This window comes from Cibotium barometz, chromosome 7 (assembly GCF_041138505.1).
Source record: "Cibotium barometz isolate CiBa-2024 chromosome 7, ASM4113850v1, whole genome shotgun sequence".
Lineage (NCBI taxonomy): Eukaryota > Viridiplantae > Streptophyta > Polypodiopsida > Cyatheales > Cibotiaceae > Cibotium > Cibotium barometz.
This window is the reverse complement of record NC_141052.1, coordinates 22,577,301-22,598,742: the sequence shown is the minus strand read 5'-3', so window position 1 is coordinate 22,598,742 and position 21,442 is coordinate 22,577,301. Positions and strand designations below refer to the sequence as shown.

Below are 21,442 nucleotides of genomic sequence, written 5' to 3'. Positions count from 1 at the left end.
TGGATTTTTTTACAGATCCAAGTCTCTTAGATTTGACACTTCTCCTATGAGGAAGGATTCCCATTACTTTCTGATTGATGAGAGCAATTGGACTTGTGTGCCCTTGACATGACACATTATCCCAAGCCATGGGCTCTTGCAAGGTTCTGTTGCCATGTCCCCCCATGATGAAGGATTTGAAGACCAGGCAGTGTGGAAAGCCATGAGTGCATTCACATCTTACTATTATGTTTGACTGTGGAGAAGGAGAAACATAGTGAGATGGGAGTTGAGGTGCAAAGAAACACTACTATATCTCCAAAAGGTCTTCTTTATTTCGATTTTTCCCAGTCAAGAACGTCACTCTCATAGCTTCAAGCTTGTAAGACATGCATGTGTGTGTGTGTGAGAGAGAGAGAGAGAGTGCGAGAGACAAATTGTGAGGGAAATAGTGAGAGATGGAGAGAGGGAGATAGAGGGCCAGTCCACCAGAGAGAAAGGAAGGAAAGTGAGAGAGGGTTGAGAAAATAAGAGAAGTGGGGTCAGAGGGACAAAGTGAGGGAGAGAGCCAGGAGAGGGGGAGATCAAGAGAGAGAGCGGGAAGAGGGGAGTTGATAGATGCCTGAGAGAGAGCGAGAAAGTTGAAGAGGGAGAGGTTGGCGAGGGGGTGACAAGATGATATACTTTGAATTTTGTTTCTAGTTATGATACGCTAAATAATTCCGATTAATTTTTGTTTTTTCCATCTCAATAGAAAATTCACTATACATTTCTAATTATTTCAAATCACTTTAGAACCTCCTAATTCAATAGAAATGGAACCTGCCAATTCGAGTATTAGAAATTTATCAAGTTTTTTAACTTAAGCTCCATCTATTCTCACATTATCTTCTTTATTGATAGGTCTAGAAAAGATGAAAAATATGAATAACCTTACTTACCTCCTATCCATGAATAAGGGTAACAACACCTGATTGAGTATTATAAACTACAATGTTACCTTACTTATTTATTATCCATAAGTAAGGGTCAAAACATCTGATTGACTATTACCTCCTCAAAAAGAATAACAATGGCTATCTTATGGATCAATGTTAGTCAAGCCTCAATATTACATTCTCAAAAAGAATAACAATGCCCATCTTATGGATCAATGCCATTCAAGCCTAAGTTGTTCTCTTTTATAACCTTTTCTGGATCAATTATATTCAATGCTTGATAAAATATCAAAAATGGAACATCTTCACATGTGTGATGTTTCTTCAGCATGTACTCTATTTCTTATTTCATGTGGTCATTGAGTAATACATATAAAAGTATGTTCTGTTAATGTTTTATTTAAATATTACCTTCTCATAAAGAATAATGGTGGTTATATATTTTTTGGCTTGATGCCATAAAAAGCCTCTTTTAGGCTTCATCCCATAAAAGAATAACGGCGGTTATCTTTTATGGCTTGATGCCATAATAGAATAATGGTGATTATCTTTTATGGCTTGATGCCATTCAAACCCTCTTTCTTATTGTTTATAATCTTTTGTTAAGCACACATTCAAAACTTAAAAGGTAGGAATATGCTTTGAGATTTAGGAATATGCTTTGAGATATAGGAATATGCTTTGAGATATACTTGATATGTCAACTACATGTTATGTTTTGAGATATACTTGATATGTCAACTACATTTTATGTGCCATCACAAAGTTGGACTTCAAGAAAATAGAGGCTTTATGTATGTGTGGGCATTTCTCCTTAATAATTCTTCTTTCCTATTTTACAGCATTTTGATGGGTGAAGGCCTCACATCTTTACATCTCAAAGACCTTGGGATACTTCAATCAAAGCTTCAAGTTGTAATCAGTAAGATAAAAAGAGCAAAAAGTGAGTATATTCAAATTATGTTGAAAGCACTTTATTGTTTTAAAAAACTATATTATAAGGCGTGCCATAAACTACAAACTCTCTTATGTTTAATACCATTTAGATGAAAATGGTGGAAGAAGTTCAAGGTCAAGATCTTTGCAAGAAGATACATTTCTTATCTTTCTAATATACATTGACCTACTTTGTTTCTTTCAATAATATGTTGATATTTACATGTTTCATATAGTTACTAGCTCTTTACACAAGTATACGAAACAATGAAATATTTTTTATTGGGATCCCAGTGATGTGGCATTAAAAAAAATGAATACTAGAATAAAAGTCAAATCTTCTTAGCATTATACTCACACGTACACACACACACACACACACACACACATACACACACACACACTAAGAGTGCATGGGCATATATGCACACACACATGTGTGTGCGTGCACCCATAAATACATACTGGAAAGCAATATTATAACAAGTTCTAAATATACTATATAGTATAGCATACTATATAGCATATATGCACACACACATATGTGTGCGTGCACCCATAAACACATGCTGGAAAAGAAATATTATAACAATTTCTAAATATACTATATAGTATAGTAACAATACTAGGATGTTTGGTCTTTTACTAGATGAGATGATAAAAATAACTATACATATTGGAATGCAATATTATAGAAAGTTATAAATATGGTATGTATCAATACTAAGATGTTTGGTCTTGTACATAAATCAACAACTATTAAGTAATGTTTATTCTAGTGTGACACAAAGTTGGGGTTTTGACTTCGGTCACTTCTTAGAATCAAAACACACTTGTATGAAACCTCACAGTCTCCTCACCTCCCTTTCTCTCCCCTAGGTTAAGATAAGGATAAACACATCAAAGGTGAGATCATAATTTGGAAGGAAAGATGAAAGGCTCAAGAAAAGCAAGAATTTCTATCAGTCTTGCAGCTCCAAACAAGAGGCAATTCTTTGTTTGAAGAAAATCTTCCAACTCAGGATTATGTGAACGGAAACCTACGGGGAATGTTGGTAAGGTTCATCCGTTTGAATTGGGTAATTTGGACATAACATCTTAAAGTAAAAGAATATAGCAATCACTTACAAGAGGATAAGATACATGGGATTTGCTTTTTGATAAGAGATTAAGAGGAATTAATTATTATTAAGAAGAAATAATAGCCAAAAGTCTATAAAAATAGAGATACACAAAGAATTGCAATTTTAAATCCATCTAGACTGTACAAAAGACGATTACATAGGTACGTAGAGCTTGAAGAGAGCTTTGCGTCTATATAAAAACTTTTGAAAATGGGCAACCGAGCGAAAAGTTATGAGCATTTTACTACAAGAATATAAAACTGCTAAAAGTTAGCAACTTTGGGAGAAATTCTGATCATCAATGAAGTAAAGGATAAAGAAATTAGTTACATGAGTGGAAAGATCATATAAAGAGCTTCCTAGCCATATGATCAATTTTAGAAACCAATACCCGAGTGATGCAGTTGAAATTTGGGTATTGGACCACAAAAACTGCACTTCCCTCTCTTTGCATGAAACCTCAATTTTCACATAGCCTCTTGCCTTTCATCTCCTTCATGATTCAAGCTAGAGAGTAAGGGTTAACATTGCTCACAGACTGCTGGGGTATCTACTCCTCCTTCATGCGTAATATTGCACTACAAGTTGTTTGCCGTCTATCCAATGTCAATGCATAAACATAAATACTTAAAACTCAAATGCATAGTTTATGCATATTTGACAATTCATCCTAGACCGTGACACCATATCATTGCAAGTTTTTTACCATCTACCCATGCATAAACATAAAAACTTAAAACTCATATGAGCTTCTAGCTACTATGGGAGAATATGATTGCTCCCTTATGAGATGGGCATATGTATGTACTTAGTTACTTAGCTAGCATGGTTGTTTTTTCTTGGTGAACTAAGATCACAAAAAAAAAGAATGTTAATGTAAAGCTCCTAATATGCATTCGAAAAAAAAAGAAATGTTAATGTAAGCTTCTAATAAACATGCATATAGAGCATGCATAGCTCCAATATGCATACATATAGAGCATATAGAGCTCTAATATGCATACATATAGAGCATACATAGAGCATATAGAGCTCTATGTATGCATACATCCCAATGTGTACCATTAACAGAAAGGGTTTAAGGTTTACAGCTTACCTCAAATAGGAAGGCTAGGGTGTTGAGACCAAAACAAAGAAGACCTATAATCATAGACTAGAGTCAATGCATAGGCATAGAAGAAGACATATAATCATAGACTATAGTCAGTGCATAGGCATAGAAGCCTCTTATGCATTCTATAAGCATGCATATTAATTGGATCACTTTTCATGTTGTATGTATGCATATTAAAGCATACATAGAGCATGCATAAAGCATACATATACATGCGTGCATATTAGAGCACACATAGAGCATGCATGGCTCTAATATGTATGCATGGAACATATGTATTCTCTATGCATGCATAGCTCCAATATGCATACATAGAACATATGTATTCTCTATGCATGCATAAAGCATAGCTCTATGCATGCTAGAGCTTTGCATGCTCTATTATGCATTCATAGAGCATACATATGTATGTATGCATATTAGATCTATGTGTATGCTCTGATATTCATGCATATTAGAGCATACCCATGTGTATGCTCTAATATGCATGTATATAGGCCTCTTATACATAATATCTCTATGCAGAGAGGCCTCTTTATTCATAGAGCCCTTTATGCATACACGAAAAAAAATCTCCTATAGCACCATTACTAGAGATAAGAATCTCATGTTACCATACGTTACAATGTAGCTAGCACTTCATGTAGTTAAAATTTCATTTCTTGGCACCTCCATATCCCTCTATTGGCAACCCTCACGTGCATCTATTATCTCCCTCTTCTCATATCTCTCCTTGGAAAACCCTCACCTTGTCTCCCTCAATGCTCATCTGCCTCTTTTCATATCCCTCCTTGGCAAACCCCTCATCTCCCTCAAACTCATCTCCCTCCTCTAAGAGATAATTCGATTTTCCTCTCTCTTCTCTCCACAAGCATGCAACACATATGTAATGATTTCTCCTTTCTTTACTAATAAGTAGGGCATTGTAAGTTTATGTTTTATCTCACCTAATATTTGAACTTTTTATTTTTAGAGGATATTTTCACATAAGGTGAGAAAATCTCTCCTCATAAGGTGAGCAACCCTCTGTCACATTTTTTTTGAAATAAACATCCAAAGTACTCATAAGTATAACATCACCTATATCATAGGCAAAAGCCTAAGTAATTTATATAATTTTGATTAGGTGTAAACACTAAACACTAAATAGCATGGTATTATTATACTTTCTTAGTTTGCATTCTCATTAAGTTTTAAAAATGTAAACAATGGCTAGATATGATAAAAATGAATACATTTTTTTTCAAGATATTGAGAAGAGAAGGAGGAGGAGGATTATGATAATTCATGTGTATTGAATCTGTATGTTTTTTGTAAAACTAGTAGCTTTTTCTAATCTATAATTTGCAATAAAGAAAAATTACAAATAAGAAACCATGCAACCTATGAAATTGTATAAGTAATATACTTAATGGAAAAAAGATTTGATAGATTATTTATACTAGAAGTATGGTTAATGAAAGAGATCTTGATTATTTCTTTTATACTAAGAGAGTGAAAATTGTTGTCTACAAATTTGTTATCAAGAGAGTAAAGGAGATCAAAAGAATGACTCCAAATAACACTACTACTTGGGTGAACATTACACACTTGAAAAACTTTAGGTGGTGTGAATAGTTTGTGCATTTCAAAATTTTGAGAATATTAATTTATATATGATCATAAATTATGCATATTCTTAGGAAGTAGTATGAAGTCCAAATGGTTATTACCTTTTAAATTCTTACCAAAAGAATATTGGTCTAAGCTAGGATGTGATATTTGAAGAGATACCACATCAAATATAGAGGTTTCCCTTTATCATACAACAAGTAAATCACCATGGGCCATAACCTAGTGGTACTATGGATATCCTTGTCACACCATTTTAAAACGAAATGGACTTTGGAGATGAATCATGTGGATCTTGCTAACTGTATCTTGCCAAGCTTATGGAAGGAGGAAAAACTCTAGCCATCAAGAATGAACCTTGCAAATTTTCAAGGTCTAGACTCAGTCAAAGGAGAAAACGAGGTCTCAATATTAACTTGTGAAGAACATAACTATATTATAGATAAAGCTAAATGAAGCTATCTCCTTTGCAAAAGATCGACTTTTGTGACTCACATTGGGTAAGAAATTTAGACATTGTACATGGTGTTATTTATCTTTTGGTTCATAGTGTGTTTTTTGGATAACTAGGAAGAATTCTATGAAAACTCTCTTTAATTGAGGTTGAGTAACATTTATGGCTCTATTGCTCATGGGAAGTTACATACGAAAAGAAAAATTGATCAATAATATGTTCGCATGTACAAGTAATTAGCCTTCTCCAAGCATTTATTATATATAATGGATGTTTATAAAAAAACAATCCTTACTACTTATCACCATGTACTCATTTTTAAACTTCTTCATTATTTAAGTACCCTTCATAAGAATATGCCATGTTTGAATAGAATAGATTCTCAATCCTAGTGCTAACACTAAAGTGAAGTCTGAAGACTACATAATATGCTAAAGCTCCATACGATCTTGCTTTACAAGTATGGCTACACATGTGCATGTGCATATATGTGTGTTCACAAGCATATAAAATTGTAAGTGTTAGCATCCACACATGCTTGTGGATGCATGCACATGAGTACATTCACATGTGCATGTGAGAGCATAATGCTAAGAGATTTAACATTTTTAAAAAATAATTCCACATCTTTAGGGGCCTAATAAAATTATATTGATTTTTCTCACATACTTGTGTAAAAAACTATTGCCTTTGTGAAATATAAAAATATTGAAATATTATTAAAAAAACATGAAATAAGTCAACATACATTAGAAAGATGTTGATAAGTACACCTTCTTGCATAGAACTTGAGCTTAAATTTTATACCATTTGCATTCAAATGGTATAAAACATAAGATATTTTGTAAAGTTTTGCACAGTGGTAATCTTATTTTATAGTATTTTAAATAATAAAGTGTTACATACTCACTTTTCTCTCTTTTATCTTATTGATTTCAACTTGAAGCTTTGATTTAAGTCTCACCAGGTTTTTGAGATGTAAAGACATGAGGTTTTCATTCATCAGAAAGCTATACACAAAAGAAAGAAGACACAATGAGGATGAAGGCCTATAAATACATATCGACATATTATGAGGAGAAATGTCTACAAATACATGTAGCATTATGATATCCAAGGTTCATCAACTAAGGTACAAAACATGTACTTGGCATATCACAAGCATATCTAAAAATCATTAGTGTATCTCAAATTATTTTCCTATCTTTGTTGTATTTGTAAGTAGTCAATTTGTTTTGTCAATACATGTGTTTCATGTTTCTAGTACTATCACATATAAAAATAATTATCATAATGAGGGGATTATTATTCATAATGAGGAATTTAGTATTCATAATAACCTTCATGATATCTTTCCAAATATTGGAGGCAAACTAGCATAGATTTATCTTAACTTCATTGTTGGATATAAATTATTACTTCTGAATCATATTCTCTAGAATGATAGTGACTTCTTTCATCTCTATTTTTTGTGCTAGTAAAAACAATTTCCTAAGTTTATATATTTATATATATATATGCTTCGTTAAAAAATCCTGTCTTTTCTTTTTTTTTTTTCTCCCTCCCTTTGCTCTACTCGTCGCTAGATGATCTGGAACGTAAACGTTCTTTGTCGTTTCATTCCACCGGCCATGCTGCCGGCGGTGAATGCGTGCCTTATTTTTTTTCGTCCGCATCGGCCAGCCATGCTATTCGGCCACATCTTCTTCCTCTGTGTTGGCGTTGACTCCTTCTCATACACACTGTTTCATACCCCCCCCCCCCCCCCTTCCCTTGTACTCCTATAAAGTGTCACCCAGCCCCACTATGGCTGGTGGCACGTACGGCTCCCTCCATTTCGTCCCTAATAGCCCTCCCCACTCACTCGCCACGTCCAACCAGCCCCCTCGCTCCCTCTGCTCACACCCACCCCCTTGCCACCTTCATCTGCTAGCGCACGCCACTCATTCGTGCCATCCAACCCCCTTGCCTTGTCATCTTTTGCTACCGTATATCCCCCCTCACTACTCATTCGTGCCAGCCAACCCCCTCGCCACCTTTTTCTAGCTTCCCCCCCTCACCACTCATTCTTGCTAGCAACCAACAACCTCACTCTCTATGCTTCGCTCATGCGTAGCCCCTCACCACCCTCGCTACTACTCACCCCATCTCTCTCAGCCCCCCTTACCACTGGTCTTATACTCCGTTGCTAGTGAACGCCCTCACCACTCACATACTCCCCCTCCATCGCTAATTCCCTCACCCACTCATGGAATTCTCGCTCCGAGATTCTCTATCTTAGTCTCCTGCACACTCCCCCTCCATCGCTAATTCCCTCACCCACTCATGGACTTCTCCCTCCGAGATTCTCTATCTTAGTCTCCTTCACACTCTCTCTCAATCTTTAGTCCCTCTCTCGCTCTCGCTCTCCCTTTCCCTTTCCCCCTCTCTCTCTCTCAATCAATCAATTTCTTTCATCGTTTCTTCCATTTTTCACTGCTAGGATAAAGAAAATAACTACAACTTGATATGAACTATATTTAAAACCTAGTGGTTGAAGAATAAACTGAGAGATTAGAGGTTCTATCTCCAAGAGTTTCTCAATATATTCTACGTAAGAGAGGATCTCCACTCAACTCCCAAGCCATCTGAGTTACTTCTCGGTAATAAGCAAAGGCTCAACCACAATAAAGAATAATGGCTTGTGAAGGACATGCACAATGTAGAGGACATGGGTGTCCAATGGTAGTTGACTGTGATGAGGATACAACTGAATAGCAGTAGCTCCAAATGTCTCCCAAGGAAGTGGAGGACCAGCTCACATCCCCATAATCACAAATATTGCACCTCCACCTCAGCGTGTAAATGGGACCAACCCTAGAAGTTCTTGATTAAGAAAAGGGATTGTCCAATGTATCTAACTAGATAATTTTTCTTTAAGAAAATAGAAGAGGTTATCTCTCTTATGTGAGAATTTTTGTTGCATGGATTGTTACGCGAAATGTGGATATATGATTAGGACAAGGCCAATAGTATATTCTAAAGTTTTTGAAAATAAACTAAGGGACGTGTTTTTCTTAGGGGTGACCATTTCAAAGTGATCATTCTTGGACAAGTGGGCAATTCCCTACCCAGGGTAAAAAAATCTTGAGTATTTATGGGGTTGGGGCAACTTCTTATAATGGTTAACCCACCACAAAGCAGGGTGAGGGCTCCTTCGAAGATTGCAAACCCGAGCTTGATAGGTTTCATGTTAGTATAGGTGAGTGAGGGGACATTTCAGCTTACTAATATGTGATAATTTATTACCACAACGGTTGCAATGCCTAGTTTGTATATGTAACTTGGTGCTCCAAGGAATGTTTTCCAGATTGTATTGTAATTGAAGCTTATGATTATATATGTATCATTTTTCAAATGATTTGTTGGCATTAAGGGATAAAGGAAACCATGAAGGAAATTAAATTAAGGAATTTCGTTATGTGATGCATATGTACCAATAATGTGCTTAGTAATTAAAAACCTCATTGATCGTATCCTGAATCTGAAAAGTGGGCCATAGGGTGGACCGAACTAGTCAAAAACTTTCCAAAGAAAAAAATATAGATAATATAGGTCATACCCCCAAGATCATGAATATATTCGTATATCGGATAGTCAATAATTAGCTCCCGATTAGGCGATCTTCATAGAAAGTTTGGTAGTGACATCCCTCTTTACCTTGAAGGAAGGAAGGGTATAGGAGGTATCTTACAGGTTGTATCAGAGCCATGTTAAGAGTACAGAGAGAATTAATATGTGACATTTGTATTAGAGTTATGATGTCATATGAGTATTGATTGAACAGTAGAAATACTCAAATTAACCTTCGACCAGTTAGTAGTCAAACCAATTGATGAATGAAGATCTTGGGCAAGTCACTTTTTAGACTTCTATCGACCGCCAGCATCAAGGATGAAGTTTCTATCGTTTCCCTCTTCTCGTGAATATATATTTGTTGCTAGTAGAGTTGAACAAGTTTATAGATGCCAAGCTATTCATCCTTCAGATTTTAGAGAAGCTTATGGTACTAAAATACTTCTTATTCTATGGGACTCTTTTCCCAGATCAAAGTGTCATTGATGAAAATGGAGACTCATGTTACACATGTAATCAGATCACTCACTTCATCCCCAAGCATAGGATTCATTGTTGTGGTGGGTTTCACTCGTTATTTTAAGGGATCTCTAGTAGGTTTCATCTGGGATTTTCAAGAATCTCTAATTCCACCAAAATCTATGCCTTGGATCTTACAAAACAGCCTCCCAAGTTTGTCATAGGGTTAAATAACCTTTGCGAAAATATTGTAAATCAACACGCAACCTTCATCACAAAATGTAATAAAACATAAAAAATATCTTTTTGACCTCTTTATTTTTCCCCAAGTTTGGTATTAAAGTGTTTTCTCTCTTTTCACGCCAACATGATGAAGAAGCTGAAAGGAAATTTGTGCTTAAGCAGATGCAACTCTCTTCCTTCTCAGGAGAAGGAAAAGATGTGGTAAAGGTGTAGAGGCATGGATAGATTCCATGACTAACTATTTCTCTCTTGTTGGTATTAATAAAGCCAACTAATCTATGTTGGGCCGTTCCACTAATTGGTGATGCTAAGCTATGGTGGAAGGAGTCATGTGTAGAGAAAAGGGTGTCAAGAAAACACTCTCTCTTGGGAACAAAACAAGGGAGTTATTAAGGAAAGGTACTTCCCTTAGACTTTAAAACCATGAAGATGAATGAGTTCTATAGCTTGACCTAAAAGAATTCATCAATGGATGCTTACTACTCCCACTTTGTTAGACTCAAAGAAGTATGCTCTAACTATGACCTTGGCTCAATCCATTAGCCGATTTGTGCAATGCTTAAACCCTCGCCCAACCATCGGCTAGAATCCATGTAGCCGACCAGCCTTGAGGATGAAGTTTTTTGAGCTAAACCTTTATAGGAAGAGACCTTACCACGAGTCATCCAATTCAAGGTGACCATATGGAATTCACCCTTCGACCGAGATCAGTGGTCGAAATTCACTACCACTCTTTCCTCGCCCATAGACTCTATAGAATGATATGCATGGCAAAGTGGAGTGTGCCACGATTGCCATCAACCACGTCATGTTGTGCTGAATTCCCTCATCTCCCCAAGCCTCTAAACCTTTCAAAAATATTACCTCCTCCAAACTTTCCCAAGAACCCACAAACTAATCTAGCGAAAGAACTACTTCCATTCAACAACCGATTCAAGTAAGAAATAGAGTTCAAGTCCCTTGAAATATCAAGGACAGGGTCGTGGAAGAGGAAGAGTTGCTATGATTAAATATGAGGTAGCAACCCTTGAAGATGAAGAGGAGGCTAGAGCCTAGGCTTATGCTGGACAAAGCACCAAGGTGAAAATCATAATTTTCAGTGTCTATACACCAACATCCCATCATGGTAAGCATTTTAAATTGTTGATTGATTGTAGAAGTACCCATTTACTTCTTTCACCAAACTGCATCCGACAGTTAGGTCTTAATCAAAAACCATCCACAAAAATGGTCATTGAGCTAGTTAGTGGGGCAAGGAAGTAATTTCCCAGCATACCATAGGGGATCTAGAGTTTGATCTCAATGTGGTAAACCAACCAACTGCTACTTCCATGTGATCTCAATGTGGTAAACCAACCAACTGCTACTTCCATGTGATGCCCCTTGATATTTATGATGGTATTCTTGGAATGGATTGGCTAAAATAAAAAAGGGTGGAAAAATCTCATTCAAGGATGCCATAAAGGAAGAAGTAGTCAATCAAGACTAGCACAATCTCAAGGGTCGTATATCAGTATAGACGCACTTATAGATGCGTGTATATCCGTGCATATAGCCATGCATATAGTTACGTAAATAGCCGCGAAAACCTCTCCAGATCGCAAATTTTCCCATGGCCCCTCTCTCACTTCCATCTCTCTCTAGTTTGTGCGGCTATGTTCTCATTCTCTTGTAGTGATCACCCTTCAATCGACCGAGATCAATGGTTGAAATTCACTACCACTCTTTCCTCGCCCATAGACCCTATAGAATGATATGCATGGCAAAGTGGAGTGTGCCACGATTGCCATCAACCACGTCATGTTGTGCTGAATTCCCTCATCTCCCCAAGCCTCTGAACCTTTCAAAATTACCTCCTCCAAACTTTCCCAGGAACCCAAAAACTAATCTAGCGAAAGAATTTCTTCCATTCAACAACCGAGTCAAGTAAGAAATAGAGTTCAAGGCCCTTGAAATATCAAGGACAGGGTCGTCGAAGAGGAAGAGTTGCTATGATCAAATATGAGGTAGCAACCCTTAAAGATGAAGAGTAGGCTAGAGCCTCGGTTTATGCTAGATAGAGCACCAGGGTGAAAATCATGATTTTCAGTGATCTAGACACCAACCTCCCATCATGGTAAGCATTTTAAATTGTTGATTGATTCTAGAAGTACTCATTTACTTCTTTCACACCAAACTGCATCAGACAATTAAGTCTTAATCAAAAACCATCCACAAAAATGGTCCTTGAGCTAGCTAGTGGTGGCACGGAAGTAATTTCCAGCATACCATAGGGGATCTAGAGTTTGATCTCAATGGTAAACCAACCAACTGCTACTTGCATGTGATGCCCCTTGATATTTATGATGGTATTCTTGGAATGGATTGGTTAAAATAAAAAAGGGTGGAAAAATCTCATTCAAGGATGCCATAAAGAAAGAAGTAGTCAATAAAAACTAGCACGATCTTAAGGGTCGTATATCAGTATAGACACGCTTATAGACGCGCATATATCCATGCATATATCCGTGCATATAGCCACGCATATAGCTATGTAAATAGCCACGTAAACCCCTCCAGATTGCAAATTCGCCCATGGCCCCTCTCTCACTTCCATGTCTCTCTAGTTTGTGTGGCTATGTTCTCATTCTCTTGTAGTGATCACCCTTCAATCGCGACCGAGATCAATGGTTGAAATTCACTACCACTCTTTCCTCGCCCCATAGACCCTATAGAATGATATGCATGGCAAAGTGGAGTGTGCCACGATTGCCATCAACCAGGTCATGTTGTGTTGAATTTCCTCATCTCCCCAAGCCTCTTAACCTTTCAAAATTACCTCCTCCAAACTTTCCTAGGAACCCACAAACTAATCTAGGGGAAGAATTTCTTCCATTCAACAACCGAGTCAAGTAAGAAATAGAGTTCAAGGCCCTTGAAATATCAAGGATAGGGTCGTCGAAGAGGAAGAGTTGCTATGATCAAATATGAGGTAGCAACCCTTGAAGATGAAGAGGAGGCCAGAGCGTGGGCAGAGCACGAAGGTGAAAATCGTAATTTTTAGTGATCTAGACACCAACATCCCATCATGGGTAAGCATTTTAAATTGTTGATTGATTCTAGAAGTACTCATTTACTTCTTTCACCAAACTGCATGAGACAATTAGTTCTTAATCAAAAACCATCCACAAAAATGGTCATTGAGCTAGCTAGTGGCAAGGAAGTAATTTCCCATACCATAGGGGATCTAGAGTTTGACCTCAATGGTAAACCAACCAGCTACTACTTGCGTGTGATGCCCCTTGATATTTATGATGGTATTCAAATGGATTGGTTAAAATAAAAAAGGGTGGAAAAATCTCATTCAGGGATGCCATAAAGGAAGAAATAGTCAATGAAGACTAGCACGATCTCAAGGGTCATATATCAGTATAGACACGCTTATAGACACACATATAGATGCGCATATATCCATGCATATATCCGTGCATATAGCCATGCATATAGCTGTGTAGTAAATAGCCGCGTAAACCCCTCCACATCGCAAATTCACCCATGGCCCCTCTCTCACTTCCATGTCTCTCTAGTTTGTGCAGCTATGTTCTCATTCTCTTGTAGTGATCACCCTTCAATCGACCGAGATCAATGGTTGAAATTCACTACCACTCTTTCCTCGCCCATAGACCCTATAGAATGATATGCATGGCAAAGTGGAGTGTGACACGATTGCCATCAACCAGGTCATGTTCTGTTGAATTCCCTCATCTCCCCAAGCCTCTTAACCTTTCAAAATTACCTCCTCCAAACTTTCCCAGGAACCCACAAACTAATCTAGGGGAAGAATTGCTTCCATTCAACAACCAAGTCAAGAAAGAAATAGAGTTCAAGGCCCTTGAAATATCAAGTACAGGGTCGTCGAAGAGGAAGAGTTGCTGTGATCAAATATGAGGTAGCAACCCTTGAAGATGAAGAGGAGGCCAGCCTGGGTTTATGCTGGATAGAGCACCAAGGTGAAAATCATAATTTTCAGTGATCTAGACACCAACATCCCATCATGGTACGCATTTTAAATTGTTGATTGATTCTGGAAGTACTCATTTACTTCTTTCACCAAACTGCATCAGACAATTAGTTCTTAATCAAAAACCATCCACAAAAAATGGTCATTGAGCTAGCTAGTGTGGCAAAGGAAGTAATTTCTTAGCATACCATAGGGGATCTAGAGTTTGATCTCAATGGTAAACCAACCAACTGCTACTTCCATGTGAGGCCCCTTGATATTTATGATGGTATTCTTGGAATGGATTGGCTAAAATAAAAAAGGGTGGAAAAATCCCATTCAAGGATGCCATAAAGGAAGAAGTAGTCAATGAAGACTAGCATGATCTCAAGGGTCATAAGTTTTATATTTGGGATAGCAATCAAAGACTCAAAGCATGGATGCAATGCATACAAGAATGTAAGTTAATGCTTTCACATTGAATGAGTTAAGTTAATAATTTGATTCTCTTTTATTTCTCCTTATAATGAGTTAGGTTTGTAGGTTATGAGCATGTACCTCAAATGTACATGAAGGTTGTTTGCCACTTCATCGATGTGGAGAAAAGAATACAGGGTGAATTGTTGTTGGCTTTGAGAGTCACTAATGATGAGTAGGTGCCTCAGTCTCACTTTAGTTTTTATTGCTTGTCACATACACAAGTATTCATATTTTAACATTTGGTATAGGATTACTCGTGCCCATGTGGCACCCTCATTTGCACATGAGGTGTTCCTCTTTCAAAAGTTCGGTTTGGCATATAAGAAATCTTTTTTGGAGCAGTTGATAGATGAGGAAAGGCATTGGGTTGAAGTTGAGATGTCTCTAGAGCATAGGCATGGCCCTACTGTATGGTATAATGCACTAGCTAATTGTCCTTACTCTAGTTTGGAAGATAAAATCTTTATTGATATTGTTTTGATCATGGTTCCATTTCACTTCCATTATTACAACTCATGTTTATTTCCATCCTACATAGGAAGAGTTCTTTTAATCATTGAAAAGGCCACTTCAAAGTTGGATAGGGAAAGTATGACACTCGAGGAGTTCACATATGCTCATATCAAAGAGGCTAGAGGGGTGGAGAATGTCTTTCAAGACAAAACATACAAATTGTTGCAGATTGCAAACCCTACCAAAAATGGTGATGCATTTTTCCAATTCACTTATGAATATGATTGGAACAAGAAAAATTATCTAGTGAGGGACAAGATACTCACCCTTGCTCAGTCTAGAGCCTGATAGGTGAGATTGGAGGGTTAACATGTGGTGCTTATGTTTGTGTTATGTTTGTCATGTTTTTTCCCAACAACATGCGATGGTCCATTTTTGCTTGTTGTGATGTTGCAAGAAATCTACCATTTTGCACATGATGATTCAAACTAATGTGAAATATGAAGGTTACATTAGAAATTTTCGAGGAGGTTTTGAGATTGCGCAAAATTGAAAACCTATCTCAAGAAGGAGACATATGGGCATTGCATGTGTGAAGAGAGTCTAAGTATTATTTGAGGTCTTATTAGAGACATTAATATGAGAGGCTTGTTGCTACTTGAAGGTTTTGTGGAGCGGTTAAATGATGAAAGGGATAACCACGTAGAAGATGCCTTCCTTGACATTGTAAGAGATATGAAGCCCATGGGTGATACATCTAAGCAACTAGAGATTCAACTATTTGCTAAGAGAGGATTGTGTATAGGTAAGGGGTGTTTTAGTTTTCCATCATGCTCTAGGTCTCTTCTTTATGCATCACTCTAATTGACATGTATGCTAGGTGAGTGGGTACATTGCTGAGGGCCTTGAAATTAAATTCATGCCCTCCACAAATCTGATTATGGGCTAACCCCAATAGTGTGGAGTGCATGTATCCTCAACGCTTTTAGAAGCATGATTTTTTGAGGTGGGATATGAATCTATGCCCTTGGTGGTTAGACTATCCACTTCGAATGAGGCATTCATCCGAAATGAGCTCTATGCCCATGAGTAACTCTGTCTCAACTAAATCTCATTATGTATCTATGGTGGGTCTTGTGCTTAATCTCGTCTACATTCCTCATTAGATTTTTCATACATCCATCATGATTTTACTCCCTCGTGAGAGTATAAACCCATTGAGGAAAAAGGTTCAACAATGCTGCAATGACCTATGATTGACCACTCAAAGCATGGAGTGGTAACATGGGTGTAGGAGCACCATCCATGAGCGGAGAAGGGCAATATTTTCATGAAATCTTGTTAGCTTCTAATTCTTGTTTAGTATGAGTTAATTGTGATTTAGCAATTCATATTGGTCTATATACCATGGCCCCCTTTTCACACATACTTATTAATGTTCACCCTACTTGGCCTTTGGCCCATAAGCCTATCTCCCTCACTTACATTTGGCCCCTTGGCCTAATACAACTTATGCTTGGCCCTTGGCCTCCTATGTACAATTTCTATCCACACACCTCTTCATTACAAACCATCCCCACCCAAATATGTTTCATCCTGAAAACATGCACAAAGTAAAACCATAGTATGGATGGTTTGCATAAGCATCAAAATGAACAACTTCACACTTCTTTGCCAAAACTATACAAAAGAGCATGATTTGAGCCTTTGAGACCTCCAAAACTTTGTGTAATGCTGCCCAACTCACTGTCAATCATGTCTAAGAAGTGTATATATCAATTGCATCCATTTAAGCCTCTCTTATGCCTCGTAAATAGTAAATTACAACAAGCTGTTTTTCACTGTTTTGACTCAAAAATCCACCTTAGATATATCAAAAAGGTATTCCATCCCCTCCAACATAGAGGTGTTCTTCTATATTGCTTCATCTTAAGGAAAACCTTTGACAAGGTATTCACGAAAAGTGTGGTTGCGTAACACCTTCTCTCTTTCTCCTCCTAACACCTTCTCTGGAATGTACTCCACCATGCTATATTCACTCATGGGTGGATGCTCATCCAGTACTTGCACCTCCAGCCTAACACAAACCTTCATATGTGATACATGAAAGACATCATGTATCCTTGTAGTAGATGGAAGTATCAATTGATAAGCCACTTCTTCACAAACCCTTCTCAATACTTTGTATGGCCCAATTTAATGGTGTGCAAGCTTTGTGTTGGTACTACCTTTGAGAGATCCATATCGAGTCTTAGGTGTTGTCAAGAACACAAAGTCCCCTTCTTTGAATTCCAATGGTCTGTGGCGGCGATGTGCATCTTCATAATGCTTCATCTTCTCTTGAGACTTCTTGATGTTCTCTTTGCATGTTTGCAAAAGTGTTTGCGTTCTTTCCATTTCCTCCCTTACATGTAGATTTGCATTCTCTTTCTTGAATTCTACGATCCGTACATGCACCTTGTAGCCATACATAGCCTTACAAAGCGACATTACAATACTACTTTGATAGGTGTTATTGTAGGCGAACTCTTCCAAATGCAACCAATTATCCCATGCATGTTGCGTTTCATAGAAATAGTTCCTCAAGTAAGTCGTCTCAAGCCACTTATTGACCCTCTCGATTTGACCCATCAGTTTCTGGGTGATAGGTTGTGCTAGGAGTCAACTTGGTACCCATGCTATCAAACAATGTACACCAAAATGTGCCAATGAACTTCACATCTCCATCACTGACTATTTTTTGAGGCATACTATGCAACTTGAACACATTTTCCATGAATTGGTGTGCCACCATAGATGTCGAGTGTCTCACTTCTGTTGGTACAAAATGGGCAACTTTTGTCAACAATCAATCAACCACCACATAGATGCTATCCCATCCCCTCTTGGTAGAAGGCAAGCCAGGCATTGAATCCATAACAATATGCATCCATTACCCTCCGGAATAGGTAAGAGCTGAAGCAATCTATCGGGCTTGTGTGTTGTATCCTTGTTGAGTTCACAAGGCATACACTTAGCAACATACTCTTTGAATTCCCTACATTGACCTTTCCAATGAAATCTCTTTCTTATGCCATTGTAGGTTTTGAAAAAACCCAAATGTCCCACCATGGGATTAGAATGCATCTCATCCACCATGACCTTTTTCTTGAAGGATGAGTGGGGTATAAGATACACCCTTTCTTTGCGATAGAGGATACCATTTTGTAACCGAAAATGAGGTAAATCATAAAAACACCATGCTGTTATTTTTGCACTATTTGTGAAGCCTCATAATCAAGTATGTATTCCTCTTGAATCTCCTCAATCCAATCATTATGCACTTCTGTGATGTCTGATATAATGAACATGCCCATATTCTAGAAAGTGAATTTGCCACCACATTTTCCTTTCCCTTTATATATGTGATCTCAAAATCATATTGCTGAAGGGTAGCCAAACACCTTCTTTGCTTAGGTGGTGAAAGATTTGATTGTGATAAGAATAATTAAAGAACCCTATGGTCACTTTGCACATAAAACTTTCTTCCATAAAGATAGTGATGGCATTTCTTGATTGCATGTAAGATTTGGTCATGCACATGCATCCCCATATCCTTGTCATCAAGTTTGTGGACTTCATAAGAAATTACCCCATGGTCTTGATACAACATGGCACCAATGCCTCTTCTACATGTATCTGCTCTATTAGTGAAAGGCTTGGAGAAATCCGAGCATATCAAGATAGGTGCTGCAGTAAGCATTCTTTTTAGCTCACCAAAACTCTTTTGTGCTGTAACATCCCAAAAGAATGCATCCTTCTTCAACTTATCCGTCAAAGGAGCTACTATATGTGCATACTTCTCAATGAACCGATCATAAAATGCTGAGAGACCTAAGAATCCCCGCACTTGAGTGAGATTGATGGGAGTAGGCCAATTCTTCACACATTCCACCTTCTTGGGATCTACCTTTATGCCATCAATGTGTACAATGTGACAAGGTATTCCACCTCCTTTTCCATGAATGTACACTTGGTTTCTTTAGCATACAATTGGTTGGCTCTCAATGCATCAAATACTTCCTTCACACACATGAACTAAGTGCTCCTTTTAACTCTTTCTATACACCAATATTTCATTAAAAAAACACCAATACAAACTTGAAGAGGAATGGTTGTAGCACTTTGTTCATCAATGCTTGAAAATGAAGGAAAATGGAGGTAATGATGCATTTATGGGGGCAGATCAAAGCATATGTATGCCATTAGTGATGGGTGATTAAGAATATGATTAAAATGAGACTAAGCTAATCACACAAGCATGCGGAGGGCATGAATCAAATACGAGAACTGATTTTTCACTCCCAAAGGTGTCGTTTTATAGGCCAAGAGTACATCCTTAAATATAGGAGAGGTGCCCTAATTTTAGGAGAGATGGAGAGATGGAGAGGAATGTGGAGAGGTAGAGTTATTGTAGGAGAGGTGGAGTGAATGTAGGTGGGCACTGCCTCAATTTTCTCCCTGATTCTCTACTGAGGAGGGTGCCCTCTTTTCACCTCTTTGACTAGACTCTTGTGCCTTTTACAATGTTGTAGTTACATGGATAATAACCTTTGAACCTTGGGTTTTAATCTTGTCTTTATGTTTGGGTTATTTCCAACACCCTCCTAGTATAATCCAAACATGAAAACAATGACTTATAACTAACTTTGCCTAACAACAAATCCTCCTTGATACATTGAGATAGAGAACCCCCTTAATCACAACATAGGGTACATAGGGTGTGTGTACTCTTCTCTTACAAACTTCAAGGCATGGATTAACAACAATAAGTGGGTATACACAACAAAGAGTTAAGCAGCCAGCAACACAACAAGAATTACTCAACAACTAGTGCTCCCACAGACATAAGGCATAGCCAAATATGACTTAGATAATGTTTTAAAAGGCATAAGAGTCCTCTACATCTTCACACACTTGAGCAAGGTTGGTTTCTTCTACAACAGTGTTGACTTTCTTCTTTCCTTTCTTCTTGTCCTTGAGATAGCACCTTTAAGATGAGTGATTTGTCTTTCCACAATGCACACATGGATTGTTGGTGAAGCAGTCGTTAGTAAGATTATTTGTTCTTCCATAGCTTGCACACTTTTTCTTCATATTGTTAGAGGAGACAACATAGGCACCTCTAAAGTCATCTTTGACAAGCTTCTTCTCTTCTTCTTGCAAAGAGTTAATCACACTTTCCAAAGAAGGAATGGGTTACTTCTCTTTAAAGCATAGTGACTATTTGATTGAAATTTGAAGGCATAGCCTTTAACAATATGGCAATGACATCTTCTTCATATACTGGAGCCTTCACATACACAAGTTAAGTCAAAGACTCTTAAGTCTCTTGATTAGTAAAGCCACGCCTTCACTATATTCCATTTTAAGCTCATACAATTGAATTTTAAGACTAATTTTGGAGTGTTTAGCCTTAGCATTAAATATCTTTTCAAGTGTGTCCCATGCCATTGCAGTAGTGTTATCATCATCAATGTAATGAATGTAACCATCATCAAGTGTAGTGATTATGATGCCCAATGCTTGCTCATCTTTGGATTGCAATGCAATAGTGGTTTCTATAATATAATAATAGAATTTTCATCTCCATCATCAGGTTGTGGTTTTACAAGACTCCATAGATTCTTCTTCATTAAGTACCCCTTAATTTTGGTTTGCCAGGTGTGGAAACCTTGGCCATTAAACTTATCTGGCATTTTAGATGAAGCCATGAGAAGTTCTTACCATTGAGATAAACCTAGGGCAGTGTATAATCTCCTACAATTGTGATTAATGTAAGTAATTATCCCAAAACCCCAAATACATTGAGATAAGCACCATGTTTTGTATATGCAAAAAACTATATGACTTTGGTGGGTACAATTAGGGGTAGAAAATGAGAGTAAGAGTCAAAATTGTTTACATAAACATCAATAGAAACTCTCTAATGTTGGGTTAGACCAAGAAATGGTCACTAAACATTTCAATTATAAAGATTAATTGCTTGTTTTTTTGAGGTAAGTTCAATGTTGGCAT

At 37.4% G+C, this 21,442-nt stretch overlaps 1 protein-coding gene across 6 annotated transcripts in view; it reads left to right on the top strand.

Annotated features, from left to right (window-relative positions):
- The window catches only part of LOC147636788 (uncharacterized), a 76,066-nt gene that overhangs the window by 38,244 nt on the left and 16,380 nt on the right, over positions 1 to 21,442 (top strand). For 3 of the 6 annotated variants that reach the window (XR_015266229.1, XM_086800321.1, XM_086800322.1), the window contains one exon: positions 1,760 to 1,860. The exons of 1 other annotated variant lie outside the window; for it this stretch is intronic. Coding sequence is in view for 2 of the 5 variants with exons in the window: in XM_086800321.1 (XP_086656447.1) it covers positions 1,760 to 1,860 (101 nt within the window). In the remaining 3 variants the exon portion in view is untranslated. Of the gene's footprint in view, positions 1 to 1,759; positions 2,089 to 21,442 lie in introns of those variants that run through there. 2 more of the 6 variants (XR_015266228.1, XM_086800324.1) reach the window with 1 other exon arrangement.